This window comes from Diabrotica virgifera, chromosome 2 (assembly GCF_917563875.1).
Source record: "Diabrotica virgifera virgifera chromosome 2, PGI_DIABVI_V3a".
Taxonomy (NCBI): domain Eukaryota; kingdom Metazoa; phylum Arthropoda; class Insecta; order Coleoptera; family Chrysomelidae; genus Diabrotica; species Diabrotica virgifera.
This window is the reverse complement of record NC_065444.1, coordinates 168,822,566-168,839,427: the sequence shown is the minus strand read 5'-3', so window position 1 is coordinate 168,839,427 and position 16,862 is coordinate 168,822,566. Positions and strand designations below refer to the sequence as shown.

At 33.6% G+C, this 16,862-nt stretch overlaps 1 protein-coding gene across 1 annotated transcript; it reads right to left on the bottom strand.

Moving 5' to 3' along the window:
- Positions 1 to 354: 354 nt before the first annotated feature.
- LOC126879704 (uncharacterized) lies at positions 355 to 2,409 on the bottom strand. The gene has a single exon (XM_050642886.1). It carries the CDS (start codon positions 1,904 to 1,906, stop codon positions 410 to 412), a length of 1,497 nt encoding a protein of 498 aa, XP_050498843.1. The 5' UTR covers positions 1,907 to 2,409; the 3' UTR covers positions 355 to 409.
- Between the last annotated feature and the right edge of the window lie 14,453 nt (positions 2,410 to 16,862).

Here is a 16,862-nt window from a genome sequence, read left to right as displayed (position 1 = left end):
GGGTTTTTACCCGAATATTTTTCTTTGGTGGCTCAGCTAGCATCCAGTCTATCTAAAACTGATGATGATTTTTTTATAAAATCGAAAACGTTTTGTTGTGACGTGGCCCTTTAAAGGGATTTTAATAAAATTTTATACCTTTTACAAAGGATTTTTCCAATTTTTGTGATTGATGGTATACAGCCAACTACAGGAAAAACATTTTCGTTTTCTTGTGGAAATTGTGAATATGTTAACCCATTATTGGTGAACAGATCATTCACTAATTTATTTATCTAAAGCTCTGAAATAATTAACATATGTATTTTTTTCTATCCATATATTTTAGATGAACAGTAAATAAAACTATCGTGATTCGTAGATTTATTATATTTAAATTTATATTTTAAAATTTTATAAGATCAAAATATCATTCGACCATAGGCTTCCTACTGTAATCTCGTAACCAAAGATTTAGACAAGACAATGCTACAAATATGGTACCCAAAATAATTAATATCCACTGATAAAACATATGATAAAATGTAACAAGTAGAAGACACAAAAATATCCCCAGAATATTGAGCACACCATGAGCAGTCCCACGAAGTGCAGTAGGATATACTTCTATAATAACGACTGAAACAGCAACCACGGCTATACTTACAAAAAACATAACAAATGAAGATAAAATCATTTTAGTCATACCATCTTTAACATGATAAAGTACAATAAATGATAACCCAGTTAGGGCCATACACGAAAATAGAAGTATTCTTCGTTGGATGCGATCTATCAACCACACCATTACCAATTGCGCAAGAACACTATTTGTTGAGATCATAAAGAAGTTGAAGAAAAGTTTGTTTTCTGTAAGATTTGGACAAAATGTATTATTCTTGTATAATGGAACATACGCTAACTCTAAGCCAGATGTTACATTTTCACTTGTCACTAATTTTGATAATAGTATGTTGATATTTACCAATGATAGAATATTTAAGACACAGTTCACAGTTAATAAAATTAAAGTACTTCTTAAAAAAGGGCCAAAAAATAGCATTCTTGTCGTTTTTAACATTAAAGTAGTTATATCAATTACGAATCTAATGAATCCATTATCACCTGGATGGTAAAAGAGACCATAGTCAGAAATAATGTTTGTTATATCGGTTTCCTTAAGTTCAAAAGAATTCCCATAAAGAGATCTATTTATAGCATAAAATTGTTTAAGTGTCAATAAAGCAAGATAGTCCTTTCCTACGTGTAGAAAATACCTAGGACTTTCTTCTAGTAAGGAAGAAGCACAAGCTAATATTAAATTCAGTCCTCCAGATATTGCAAAAAGCATTCTCCAAGTGGTTAACTTCATATAAACTACTCTGTGCTCTATGTACGACGGTGGTATAAGAAAATAGGTTATAATTGCACAAAGTAGAAATCCCAAAGTCCAGACCAGATCGCACACAGCTAAATAGTGACCACGTTTTTTCTTTGGCAATATTTCCGCCAAATGGATTTTAACTACATTTTTCTGATGTTCAAAGGAACTTCCCAGAAATACTACAGCAAGAATAATCAGATAATAATTAAATGCGAATGCTGCTATAAAAGTTGCTCCAAAGTTTACTACCAGGCTGTGGGATATAAACTTTTTTCTTCCAAATATGTCACAAAGACAATTAAGGACCAGACCGCCAATATATCTTCCAGTAGTAAAGCTGACAAAGATGGCATACAAAATATTTTTGGGAGTTTTTGTTTCACATGTTGATAACGGAATTGCTACTGTTACACAAAATAACGTTGTGGAGTTAGCAAAATATGAAGCATACGCCATTCCCAACATAAATTTATAATAGAGGCCCCAACCAGTTTTTGGTAAAACGTCTTCGAAGTATAAGATAACCTCAGAATTTTGTGCCATATTTTGTACAGTTTTTTGGTTACTTTTAATTTAAAAAATGTCTTGTTTTTTGTACTTCTCTTAAAACTTCTCGGTAGTTATACAACACTAAGTTTTTTACATTTAACGAGTAATACAATACATATTTTTAATTATCAAAATTATTACCATACTTTTTGTCAAAACAATTTTGAAGTTGACAAAAATACAAAACTAATGTAAAAATATTTAGAGTAACTATATACGCTCTGAGCTTCGCTGGTGGCGCTCCTAGCGGATTACTGTAGTATATTATAAAAGAAGAAGAAAATAATTATGTTGATTGTCAACGGATAAGTTTTGTTAGGTTATAATTGTCTGTCAGAATATAAAATGTTGTAATTAAAGTTGATTTTTAATAATTCACATTTTCCCTTGCATCACATCAATTTGGCGACGGGATAAAAGGAAAAGTGATAATTTATATTTCAAGGATTTCATTTGTTTACATATTTTTAGTATATACATTACTAAAAATGCCAAAAAGTGGAGACGAAATTCAAGCCCCCATGAAGCCCTGTGGTTCAAAATCAATAACTGTTGTATATGCAGGAAATATATCTTCGTTAGCAACATTCAGAAGTGGCGATGATTTCGAAATATTTGAAGAAAGGTTGGAGCAATATCTATTGGCTAACTTAGTAGAAGAAGGGAGAAAAGTTGCGGTATTATTAACACTACTTAGCGAGGACATTTATAAAGTGTTAAAAAACCTATGTGCCCCTAGTAAACCAAAAGATAAATCATTTGATGATATTATGACACTATTAAAAAGTCAATTTAAACCTCGCATTGCAGTTTATAGAAGAAGAATAGTGTTTGAACAATTGAGACAGGAAGATGAAGCTATAAACGAATGGTATATTAAAGTTAAAAATCTGGCAGCTCAATGTGAATTTGGTGATAAGTTAATGTATAGAGTACAAGAAAAATTCGTAGTTGGAATAAAACCAGGCCCAATATTAGACCGTTTATGTGAGGAAGGTCCCCAGAAGAGTTTAAAAGACCTTTTAGAGATAGCACTGGCTAAAGAAGCAGCATTGAGAGAATCCAGAGGAGTGGAGATAAATTATTCAAAAGCCAACAGGGAAGGTGAAAAAAAAATCCCAATAAGACCACCTAGTGCATCAAATCAAACTAAGACTGGTAGGATAACTGTAAGTAATAAAAGAGATAATTTGTGTTTTTATTGTAATAGGCCGGATCATGATTTCAAAATGTGTAAGTTTAGGAAATTTACTTGCAATTTATGTAAAAGGGTAGGGCACATTGCGGCGGCATGTAAAGTTCGGAGAAATAATTTTGTAGAATATGTAGAAACCGAAGGTATAGAGGCTGAGGGCAATACCTCAGAGGGAGATGGTATGGTCGAGATGCTGCAGGTGGATATTAATAGTGTTGAGGCTTATATCAAGCCAATGTGCGTAACTGTTTTGATAAATCAGCAACCTATCGTTATGGAAATAGATACAGGAGCTGGCGTTTCTTGTATACCTTATAGTATGTATAATAAATGTTTTTCAATGATAGAGTTAAAACCAAGTTTGATTAAATTAAAATTTTATGATGGTCCAGTTGTAATACCAAAAGGTAAACCGTTGACCGTAGTCGAGGGAGCGACTAGGGCATTGTTAGGTAGAGATATCTTTATAAAATTTAATTTAACGATAAAGAGAACAAAAGTCTCTATCGGAAATCATGAATTGAGTGTTAGTAAGTATACCCAGATTAATGAAATAAGTATAAATGAAGTTGACTTTAAATCACACTTAAATGTTTTATTAAAAAAATATGAGAAAATTTTTAATGATGAATTGGGTAAATATATAGGTGAGCAAATTCATTTAGAGGTGTATAAAGATATTAGGCCAATTTTTCAAAAACCCCATCAAATTCCTTTTGCATTTAGAGAGAAAGTAAAGGCAGAGTTGTGTAAGAGAAAGAAGGGGTAATAGAGAAAGTGGAAAATGCTTTGTGGGGCACACCGTTAGTACCTGTGCTCAAACCAAATGGTAAGGACGTAAGGGTATGTGCTAATTATAAAGTAACAATTAACAAATATTTAAAAGATTCAAATTATCCACTACCTTTAATAGAAGATATTTTTGCGGCACTGAAAGGTGGAGAAAAGTTTAATAAACTAGATTTCAAAAATGCGTATAATCAGTTAGAATTAGATACGGAAACATCACATTTACTATCTTGGAGCACACCTTACGGAATTTTTAGAGTTAAAAGACTTCCTTATGGAACAAAACCAGCTTGTTCTATTTTTCAGTGTATAGTGGAGAAAGTTTTGCAGGGATGTAGGGGTGCAGTCAATTATTTAGATGATGTAGTAGTTACAGGGAAAGATAACAAAGAACATTTAGAGAACTGGGCCGAGGTTTTTGAGAGACTTTTAAAAGCAGGATTTAGATTAAATTTGAGTAAATGTGAATTTGCTAAAGATTGCATTTTTTATTTAGAACATAAAATTTCAAATAGGGGGCTGGAAACAGATAATAATAAAGTAGAAGCAATTGTGAAATTGCCAAAACAGAGACAACAGATGAGATAATGAAACCGTTTTTTAATAGAAAAGGGGAACTATCTGTGGAGAAGGGGGTGATTATGTGAGGATTTCGAGTAGTTGTGCCAACAAAGTTACGAAAACAATTGCTGTTAGAGTTACACAATACACATGAAGGAATTTCCAAGATGAAAGCAAATGCACGAGCTTATTTTTGGTAGCCAACTTTAGATACAGACATTGAATATTATGTAAATAGTTGCAAAATTTGTTAAGGCTTCAGATCAGAACCAAGTAAAGCTAAGCTTATATCATGTGAAAAGGGAACATGTATGTTTGAGAGGGTGCATGCTGATTTTCTAGGTCCCATAAGAAATAAAATGATTTTGATAATCATCGATACTTTTACAAAATGGCCAGAAGCACATATTATGAATAATTTGACTGCTGCTGAGACTATTGAAAAATTTAGAGATTGTTTTGCTCGGTTTGGGTTACCTAAGGTAGTTGTTACAGATAATGACCCTCAATTTTCATCAGGTGAGTTTTCACGGTTTTTACATAATAACGGTATTAAACACTCTACATCACCACCATATCATCCAGCAACAAATGGGTTTGCAGAGAATTTTGTTAAGACATTTAAAAATGCTGTTTTGAAGGGATTGAAGGATGATGACAACTGTAATAATTCATTACAAACTGCAATCAGTAAATTTTTGTTCCATTATAGAAATTCAGTACACTGTACTACAGGTGTATCACCCTCCAGTCTTGCATTTAAACAAAAAGTTAAAACTCGATTAGATTTGTTATGGACATGTAGTGGGAATCAGAGTTCTAAATCAATAGATAATAAATTAAACAGTAATAGACGAATTGAAACTTTTTAAGTGGGGGATAAAGTTCTTTGTAGAGATTATCGTTATCCTAATCGTAAAACATGGGCAAAAGCAATAATAGATTAAATTGTAGGTGACAGAATATATTTGTGTAGGTTAACACACGAGGGTTTAATTTGGAAAAGACATTTAGACCAGATTTTGAGAGATAAGGGTTCTGATTCTAACTATGATAGTGTTAATGAAACCATTGTAACCGATGTAACTAATAATAATAATAGAATTAGTAGCAGTGTTGAACCCTTCTCAGCTTTAACAGAAGGGGAAGTGTTAAAACAAAGTGATATTGAAGCGAGAAATTTTGAAGAGACCGGTAATGCAGTAACAAGTGAAACAGTGGTTAGTGAGGTTAATGTGAAACCAGAGACCAAAGGAAGTGTGGCAGAAGTTCCGAGTAGGCCAAAAAGAAATATAAAACCTCCTGTGCGTTTAAACTTGTAGTGGGGAGGTATTGTAGTATATTATAAAAGAAGAAGAAAAGAATTATGTTGATTGTCAACGGATAAGTTTTGTTAGGTTATAAGTGTCTGTCAGAATATAAAATGTTGTAATTAAAGTTGATTTTTAATAATTCACATTTTCCCTTGCATCACATCAATTACTAATTCAACTTTCACCGGTAATTTTTAAATTTATTATTTAATTGTTATCGCTTAACATTTACAACTCAAAAAAGTAATTAAATTGTAATCGATTTTTTTAAGATTTTGCTAATCATTTTGACGTTCTATTGATAAAATATAATTTCTTACTTCGGATACTTTCACAATTATCGTGTAGATGGAGCTAATATTTTTAGATTAAATTATAATTACATATTACGGAACATTAAAAAAACTTAAATTCAGTATTTAAAACGTAAGTATATTTAAGGTAAAAATATATACCACAGCTTTGACCAACCAATATGTTTTATAATTAATGTTTTTAATTTTAATTTTAAATTAATCACTTTGACATTTATGTCAAATTTCCGGTAAACGTTTACAGACTTGCCACTACTGGCGCTCGCGAATTTGTAAATATCCCCTCTACGTACGAGCTCCCAGCGTATATGAGCTTCGCTGGTGTCGCTCCTAGCGGTTACTAATTCAACTTTTACCGGTAATTTTTAAATTTATTATTTAATTGTTATCGCTTAATATTTACAACGCAAAAAAGTAATTAAATTGTAATCGATTTTTTTTAAGATTTTTCTAATCATTTTGACGTTCTATTGATAAAATATCAATTTCTTACTTCGGATACTTTGTCAATAATCGGGTAGATGGCGCTAAGATTATAATAGATTATTTATAATTAGATATTACGGAACATTAAAAAAACTTAAAGAGTCTTGTTCTAGCATTCATACGAGTAAGACCTGTGCCAAGTATAATTAAAATCTAGTTTACCTTATCAGTAGTAATTAGTGTATTTGATTTCGATTTAATAGTGTATTTTAAAAAGTGATTTCTGGACAAAATTTGTACGTATTGCTTTCTTTATATTATTAAACCATTATAAATTGTATTTAATTTATAAAAAGTGCATACCAGCGGCTGGTTTCACCAGTTTGCTGGTTCTTGCTGACCATCCAGCATAATGGCTTTGAATGCAATTCTGATACCAGAACCATTTAAAGAAAAAATATAACACGAAGCTATTGTCTGTATCTGCATGACAAGTACAAACATACACAGTAATCCTACAGTTTCTACCTCAACCATGGCCCTTCAAAGTGCTACAAATACTCAAGCTACTACATCAATTTCGTACGTAAACGCTGCAAAATCTTCGCCGAAACCACCATCCCTACCCAAAAAAGAGCAAGCCATAGTCCTTCACGCAGAAGAAAACCTTAAACTTCTAGATTACGTTAAAGCTATTGGTGATGTCATCGGACCAAAAAATATTTCCTTTGCTTCCAGAATCTCCAACAATAGAATCTGCATATATCTAGCCAACCCAAATCTCGTTGATCAACTTCTGAAGTCCCACCCAACTATCCAAATCGGATCCCTAATTTTAAGTATTAGGAAACTTGTCTCCCCGACAAAAAGAATATTAATCTCGAATATCTCTCCTTATATTCCCCACCAACTTGCAGAAAATGCAATCAAGAGTCTTGGTCTTCAAATAGCCTCCCCAGTGTCTTTCCTTAGAGCAGGAATTCCAGGTGATGAATATTCCCACATCCTCAGTTTCCGCCGCCAAGTGTATGTCTTTTCACCCTCTGATAATTTCGAGCTTCACACCTCCTTATTAATTTCATTTGAAGGCAATGATAATAGAATTTTTCTTTCAACGGACAAGATGGAATGTTTCGTATGCAAACAGGCTGGACACGTTGCGTCAAATTGCCCCAATACTTCATCTGACAATGTGTTATCACAAAATTCTACTCTTTCTCATGACCCAACTCCCACTACCGAATCAACGCCACAGCAACAGCATACACAACTTGTGACAGACAATGTGTTATCTCAAAACTCTACTATCTCTTATGACCTAACCACCACCACCGAATCTACGCCACAGCAACAGAACACACAACTTTTCTCCCATACTGAATCACATCAAGCTGAAGACGGTGATCCAAACAACATAAATATTCAAAAACCTTCTTCAATTTCTTCTACTCCTCAAACCCTACTGCCAACTTCTGAAGCGAGCAAAATAATTCCCACCGAAGAGAACATTCCCACTAAAAATCCATGTGAAAAAACCTCTGAAGTAATGGATCAACAAGCTTCACTCGGAATCATAGGAGAATCATCCAGTACATCTGTGAAAAGAAGTATTGACGAAACGTTATCCCCTCCCATCGAAAATCTGAATACTAATAATCCAACGTTTGCTCTCCCTCAAACACCACGTCAAACCAACATCCAAAAGCCCAAAAAACCTAAACGCACAGCACCTACTCCTGACGCACTTAAATTTTTCATGAATAAAAATTCCACAACACTCCCATTAAACTATGATCAGCTAATAATGCTAATTGAAAATACCCAAGGTAACAATTCACCTATAGAAATTATCCAGGAATACACAACCGATCTCCCCGGTTTAATAAACCTATTAACCATATCTTACCCATACCTATCAGACAAAACTACGAAACATCGCTTCACCCGACTTAAAAATAAATTGAATCACTATCTAGGTAAAGATATCACTGACAGTGAATTATCTTCCTCCGATGCCTAATTTTCAACTCTATATTACAGTGGAATATTGATGGACTGTTCCATCGTTTACCCATGCTTCAAATCATCCAATCAGAATACTGTCCAGAAATAATTTGCCTACAAGAAACTAACCTTAGTCCAAACACAAGTTACAATTCTAAGCAGTTCAATTGTTTTAGAAATGACAGAAAATCATTTTAGACTTCCCAAATATTTCAGTATTTTTTCTGCTGAACTTTATGCAATACTCAAAGCCCTTGAACATGTCAACAAAAACAAAATATCAAAATGCTTGATCCTAAGTGATTCACTCGGTGCTTTACAAACTTTAAATCATGTGTATCCTAAAAACCCCCTAGAGAAAATGGTAAAATCTGAACTAGAAGAGGCTCAAGAAAATTCCAGACGCATTACCTTCATATGGATCCCATCTCATATTGGTATCGATGGAAACGAAGCAGCAGATCAGTGCGCCCGTAAAGTGTCGGAAAGTGTCGAAACAGAGGTAACGGAGTGTCGAAATCTCGCGAGTGACATAAAATCGTACTTTAGAAATCTAATCACGTGTAAATGGAACCAAGAATGGAAATATTCACAGACATCTTTAAGAACAATCAAGGATAATGTTTACCCGCGGCTATCGAGAATACGAGCCCGAAAACTTCAAACTGTTATCACACGTCTGCGTATAGGTCACACAAGATACACGCACTCTCACCTGTTTACAAGAGACGATCCCCCTAAATGTGAAATTTGTGACGAAATAAATAATGTAAAACATTTTTTAATTGACTGTCCACTTTTTGCAAATGAACGAATTAGATTCAATATTCCTAACAACATCAACAAACTTTTAGGCACAGATGGTTACTATGACAATATCGCAAACTATTTAAAATGTATAGGGCTATATTATAGAATCTAAATTACTGGAAGTTATACCTACACTGTATTCTTAATTTAAGATACATACTGTAATTATAGATAATAATATCGATAATTATTTAAAACTCATAGAATTATATTATAGATTGTAAGTTATTGGAACTGTACTCCTACACTGTATTCCCGCTAATCACCTCTTGGTGGATGCGGTAAATTTCCAATAAAAAAAAAAAAAAAAAAACTTAAATTCAGTATTTAAAACGTAAGTATATTTAAGGTAAAAATATATACCACAGCTTTGACCAACTAATATTGTTTATAATTAATGTTTTTAATTTTAATTTTAAATTAATCACTTTGACATTTATGTCAAATTTCCAGTAAACGTTTACAAACTTGTCACTACTGGCGTTCGCGAATTTGTAAATATCCCCTCTAGGTACGAGCTCACAGCGTATCAACATGCTGTAAAAATTAAGTCAATATGGCGGCTGGGAGGCAAACATAAATAAAACTGTTAGTGTCGACGGTATTTCAACAGCTACTTAAGCTTTTGCTTAGCTAAGCCTGTGTCAAAAATTAAGGAGAAGCTTAAGCTGGGTGCCGTATTCCCATCATTTCCTTAACTAAACTGGTCCTCAACTGTAAAGTTAATTGGTTTGGTACCTCTGAATACGCCAAAATACCAGAACTAACTGTTCTGAGATAAAAACCACTACTGTTGACATTTAATTTTATCTTGTCATCTGTGTCAATCTGGGTCATTTAGTACTTATGATTTACTTCACCACATACTTCACTTAATGCTGTGTACATATACATGTGTTGTTAGTATAATATTATGTATATTTATATGTATATGTATATTTTCTCTGGTTATATTTTTTATTGTTATTTTGCATAAGCCAAATTCTTTGTAACTGTAATTTTTTTTTATTGGATATATTCCTTGACCCTTAAGTACTAACATCTTAAATCAATGACGTAAACACTAACTAACCGCCTGACAGACGGGTTTAACTATCGAGATTCACTTTGACACTGACGTTAGTAATTTCTTTTTTCTACGAGCGTGCAAAAATGTCTACTTTCGCGCACGCATTTTAATTTAGAAAGTTTTACTTTTCCGCACGCGTGTTACTTTTCCGCACGCGGTTTACTTTTCCGCACGCGGTTTTTACTTTTCCGCACGCGTATCCACCGTCATGGAAACCAAGATCGTCGTCATGCTAACTAATTATATTGAAAGTTTGGTTTTGACAACATTGTCAAAGAATTAAGTCAACTTTTTAACAATTTTATTATTATCAAATATGTAATTTTAATTATATCTATTTATTATTTACAATGTTTATATTGAACGTACAACTGAATCCTACGCTTTTTTCTTCAAATATGCTGTTAACTTAAAATAATCGCCTATATTGACATTTTTTTCAATTTTTAATACTGACTTGAGCATGGAATAGGGCTTTTCATCGATTGTCATTTGTTTCGAGCTTCTGTCATATGTTGTATAATCTGTGTATAATATTAATATACACGGATTATACGAGATATGACAGAAGCTCGAAACAAATGACTGTGAATGAAAAGCCCTATAGCGGGACCACAAGTATTTGGTTTGCAGATTTTGGATAGACTAATAAAATAAGCCAAAAACACTTCTTCTTTTAACCTATTTACACTTTTTTCTTTACACCAACTCATAAAAATATTGTATTCTTTCTTGTACCTGTTTGCTGATTTTTCCGGTAACAAATTAAGATAACTGACAACGTCGAGGATAGATGGAGGTAGTTCTTCGTTACTTGATGCCATCTAAATCACTGAATTATTTTTTAATTCGTAAGTAAAGATAAATTTTAAAGTGTGTGACGTGCTTCTTGACAATAATTGCTTTGTTTGACATCGTTGCTATGCCTTTAAAATATTAAAACCTGTACATAACAGGTATTTAGGCACCGCATTGAATTTAATTCGGTGTTATTAAATCGTCGTCATGCTAACCAATTATATAGAAAGTTTGGTTTTGACAACCTTGTCAAAGATTTAATTTGTGTATGTATTTTTATATTAATTCAATTAATTTGGTCATTTTTAAATGCTCGTAGAAAAAATATTGTTCCTAACTCTTGCAGAAAGTCTCTTCCGCACTCGACTGCTTGCCGAACTCCGCTTCGCTTCGTTCGGCAAACTGCAATCGCGTGCGGAAAAGTATGACTTTCTGCACTTGTTAGGAAAATAACTATTTTCTACAACCACTATTCAAAGTGCACTTTTCTGCACGGTTTTATGTTAGCAAACTTGATATTTTCTCACAGTATAAGATATTTGACATTAGTGTGCAGAAAAGTGACGTTTCTGTGCCGCAAAGTTCTTTTCTGCACAGTTGACTACCTCATTCTGAGTAACGTTATATTCTGTTTACATTATAACAAGAATGGAAGGATTGTTTGTGTACCTTTTTACTCCTGAAAAAATGTATGATAAAATTTATACAAATTAAAGTATCTTAATAAAAATTTATAATCGAGTTTAACAAAGAGTAAGAAAAATGAAAATAAAAAGTTTTTTAAAAAATGTTTGTGACAATATTTTCATCACAAATTGATTCCACTTCGCTTATGTCATCTTCTACCTCATCAAACCAATTCAAAAAGTTTCCTCAGGGTTTTTATTCCCTTATTTGATGTTTCTTGACGAACTGGGGCACATTATATGTAATGACGAACTGGGCACAAACACTAACACCCCGTCTATTAGACGGAAATCCCACTTTGAGCCTAAATATCTTTCGAATAACAACCTGCCGCAAATTGCCGAATTCAATACTACTAAAGAACAACCCAACTTTAAAAGTCATAAACGGGCGACCTTCAAAATTTTCTAGGAAGGGAAATATCCCACTTTCGACAAGCGATGCCGTCTGAGAGACGGGGTGTTAGTACTTAAGGGTTAAAATGTCAAATTGGCATGTAAGTTTACTTTTGTAAAATAAATATACCAAGCATTGTAGAAATAAATAATTTTCAAGTGCCTACACCTTCTAAAAGGAGTAAGAATTTTAATAATCGTTATTAATCCAACAATAACGTTATTACGCAAAAGTTGGTTTTAGTTCTTAATGTGTTTTAGATCATTTTAGTAAACAGTAACTCGGGATTACTTTCTTTTATTTGAAAACTTTTTCGCTGATAAATCCATCTTCTTCTGTATGTGTCGTATCCCATCAACTGTTGACAATCATCAACACTATTATTTGCTTGTCTACGTTGTCTACCGCCTTTCTGAACAGTTGTGTTGTGCTTGTTCAGCAATAATTTGTTCCACACTATTTAATTAGGGATGGACTCGACCCAAGCCGAGCCGAGCTTTTTAAAAACTTGAGCTCTGCTCGAAATTTCGAGCCGAGCTCGAGATAGAAGCTCGGCTTGAACTTCGAGCTTCAGGTTGAACTCGAGGCTTGTGTCGCGGGCTGGATTGGAATTTATTCCATGTTTTACGGGTACACTGTATATTGAAAATACATATTTGTAGTGTGAATTACTTATTCTCTAAAAAAGTATCAGTCGTATCAGAAATAAATGAATTAGAAGCAGTATTAAGTATTAGCTGAAATTCTCGATGGCTCGAAGCTCATCTCGCAAGAAACAATCTGGATTGAGCGTTAAACGAACCGAGCCGAGCTAAACTCGAGCTTGTGACCATCCTTACATACTATTGCCGTAAGTTCTTCAACCAAGAAGTTCTACGCTAACACTGACTCATTTTACCACACATTTTGTATTCTGTTCTCAACAGTATCTGACAATAAGTTCCACGCTTTAATATAAACCAAAAAAAATGGTGTATATATTTGTAGCTTATGAAAAGTATGTTCTTATTCGTCAAATTACAAATCGAATATTTCAACGTAAAATAACCCAAAAATTAACCACTTTTTGGGGAAAACTCATCAAAACTCTTTTGATGTTTAAAAAAGCTTTACATCATTAAATAAGCTGAACATCATTAAACAAATATGTAGGTAGCAGTAAATAATTGGTACAACGAACAAACAACTAACAAAATGCTAAACCAAAAACTACATAAGATAGGCCTGAAATTAGTCTTCCCATTACCACAGACAAACGCAATACTAGATATCAACAAAATACTAGCTTTATCACATATACTAGATATCAACAAAATTGCCAAACGCATAAAAAAGAAAGGAATTATATTATACCAGCTTTCAGAACTAACAACAACTTGAATGAAAATACATTAAGAACAATAAGAGTCAAAAGAAAAAGCAAGTACAGAGTGGTGTATATGTTATAGTCAAAGCCCGAATTTCAGGCACTCCTAGGTTTTACTAGGCAATCCTCAGGTCTGACTGACGGTCTTAGTCAAAGCCCGAAATAAATTACAGTTTCGAACTTTGACTAGTCAAACCTAGGAGAGACTACGTTGGTCAGGCAAAGGTCGAAATTTAATTTTATGAAATCGGGGTTTGACTAGTCATTAAAATTTACTAAGCTATTAAAATGTCGTAATTTCTTAGATTAGTTTTAACAGAACGTCATTTTTAATTGTAATGTTTATTGTTTTTATATTGTCGTAATTAAAATAAAAAAATAGTATTTATTCTCTAATGTTAGGCATTATGGCATTTAGAGTTGCACAATATGTTAGACCTTTTACACTTACATGGTTTTGAAGAGCACTTCTTATTGCAGTAGTATTTTATAAATCCTTGTAATCCAAATTTAGAATATTTTGTACTAATTTCTCTTAGAGACAGCTTAACGTCTGGAACATCTTCGAAATTAGGAAAATTCTCTTTGCATTCTCTTATTTGATTTCTTGAAAAAAGTGTGTTTATTGTTCCGTATTTCGTACTTCATCAACTAGCCTATATTTGTCCACTGCTGAACGTAGGCCTCCCGTAAAAATTTCCACCTATTTCTATCTTGAGCTTCTTGCATCCAATTTGTGGTGATGCGCTTGATATCATCCGTCCATCTAGTCGGTGGTCGTCCTCTGCTTCGATATGCCTCCTGCCTTGGTCGCCATTCCAGAATCTTTTTGGTCCATCTGTCATCCGTCAGTCTGGCAACATGTCCTGCCCAAGCCCATTTAGCCATGGCTATTCTTTCAACTGCCTCCGTGACTCCTGTTCTTCTTCTTATTTCTAGGTTTGGTACTTTATCTCTGATGGTAATACCTAACATTTATCTTTCCATAGCGCGTTGTGTAACTCTTATTTTATTTATTGTTCTTTTTGTTAGAGTTAGTGTTTCTGCACCATATGTAAGAACCGGCAAAACACACTGGTCAAAAACCTTTCTTTTTAAACAAACTGGAATATTAGACTTGAAAATGTTATTTAATCTACCGAAGGCAGCCCATGTGAGACCTATCCTTCTTTGTATTTCAGTTGTCTGGTTATCTCGGCCTAAGCGAATCTCATGCCCTAGACATTTATAAGCTATTACTTGGTCGATGCTATGACTCTCAATCTGAATTTTATCGCTGACTACAAGGTTGGTCATAAATTTTGTCTTTGAGGTGTTAATTTTAAGACCAATTGTTTTTGACACTTTATAGAGCGTGTGCAGCATTTTTGTAGCTTTATCAACTCTATCAGATATTAAAACGATGTCATCGGCAAATCTTAGGTGGTTCAGATCCTCCCCGTTTATATTGATTCCCATATTATCCTCTCCTTCCATTTGCTTGAACATATATTCAAGAACAGCTGTAAACAATTTCGGGGAGATAGTATCACCCTGTCTAATTCCACGTTCTATTCTAAATTTCTTGGTATCTTCATGAAGTCGAACACAAGCTGTACCAGTTTCGTAGATACTTTTAATCAAGGCGATATATCGGTAGTCAATGCGGCAGTCCGCCAATGCTCGAAGCATTTTATGATGATCTATAGTATCGAACGCCTTTTCATAATCCACGAATATAAGAAAGATAGGCTTGTTATAGTCTGTGTACTTTTCTATTAGCGTTTTTATAACTTGTAGATGATCGTTTGTTCCGTATCTGGAGCGGAACCCAGCCTGTTCACAAGGTTGGTAACTATCCAGTTTGTTCACAAGCCGTTTTGTTATTATCTTCATGAATAGTTTGTATGTATGGGAGAGCAAACTAATAGGTCTGTAGTTCTTCAGATCTGAAATGTCACCTTTTTTATGCATTATGGTTATTATTGCATTATGCCACTGAGAGGGGGTTACGCCTCTTGTCAAACAAACATTGAACATCTTTTTCAACACATTTATTAACGTTTCTCCTCCTTCTTTGATGTGTTCAATGACTATCCCATCTTCTCCAGGTGATTTATTGTTTTTCATCTCCGAGAGAGCTGATATTTCGTACTAACTCTATATAAATCGTCAATTATTGTTTTATCTTGTATGATACTCAAAATATTTCGAGCATCTCCTTGGCACGCGTTCGAGCATGCGTTGTGCACAGACAGAAGAGATTAAAATAAATGGAAATGCGATTGAAGGTCCTCATGCCCAAGCTAATGCTATGAAACAATTAAGTGAAAAAAAAAATGCCCTCCAATTTCGATCGAAAAAACTGTTATAATACCTATCCCCAGTTTTGATAGAGCGAAAGGCTCGCAATAAACATACTTTTTTCAAGAAATCAAATAAGAGAATGCAAAGAAAAAATTCCTACTTTCTAAGATGTTCCAGACGTTAAGCTGTCTCTGTCTCTAAGAGAAATTAGTACAAAAGATTATAAATTTGGAGGACAAGGATTTATAAAATGCTACTGCAATAAGAAATGCTCTTTCAAATTAGTAAGTGTAAAAGGTCTAACGTATTGTGCAACTCTAAATGCCATAATTTTTTTATTTTAATTACGACAATATAAAAATAATGAACATTAAAATTAAAAAATGAAGTAAATTAAACCTAATCTAACAAATTACGACATTTTAACAGTTGATCGGGGTTTGACTAGTCAATGGCCGAAACTATAATTTATTTCGGGCTTTGACTAAGACCGTCAGTCAGACCTGAGGATTGCCTAGTCACACCTAGGAGTGCCTGAAATTCGGGCTTTGACTATAACATATACAAACTGACATGTAGTGTCTGTCCAAACCTTTGACAAACGAATTGGCGAGGAACCGCAAAGTGGGCGAAGTCTGGTGGCAAATTTCAAAAGCATCAACTGCGGGAAAACATTGAAATTATTGACATTAATTTGTGTATATATTTGCGGTCAGTTTATATTGCAATTACAATTGATTTCGACTTAAAACAACTATTGCAGTATTCCTCAGTATTCGTGGGGAATATCTCAAGAAATAAAGTCTACCCTATATATTATGGCGCTTTTTATCTTGGGAGCGGTTCCCAGTTGGCTTTCAAGGGGTGGGAAATTGTTTGGTCAAAATAACCACAGAAGTGGCTAGAGAATCTAATTCTAAGCAAAAACTGTTGTAT

Coding starts and splice junctions, on each gene's coding strand:
- LOC126879704 (XM_050642886.1), bottom strand. CDS start 1,906: ATGGCACAAAATTCTGAGGTTATCTTATACTTCGAAGACGTTTTACCA.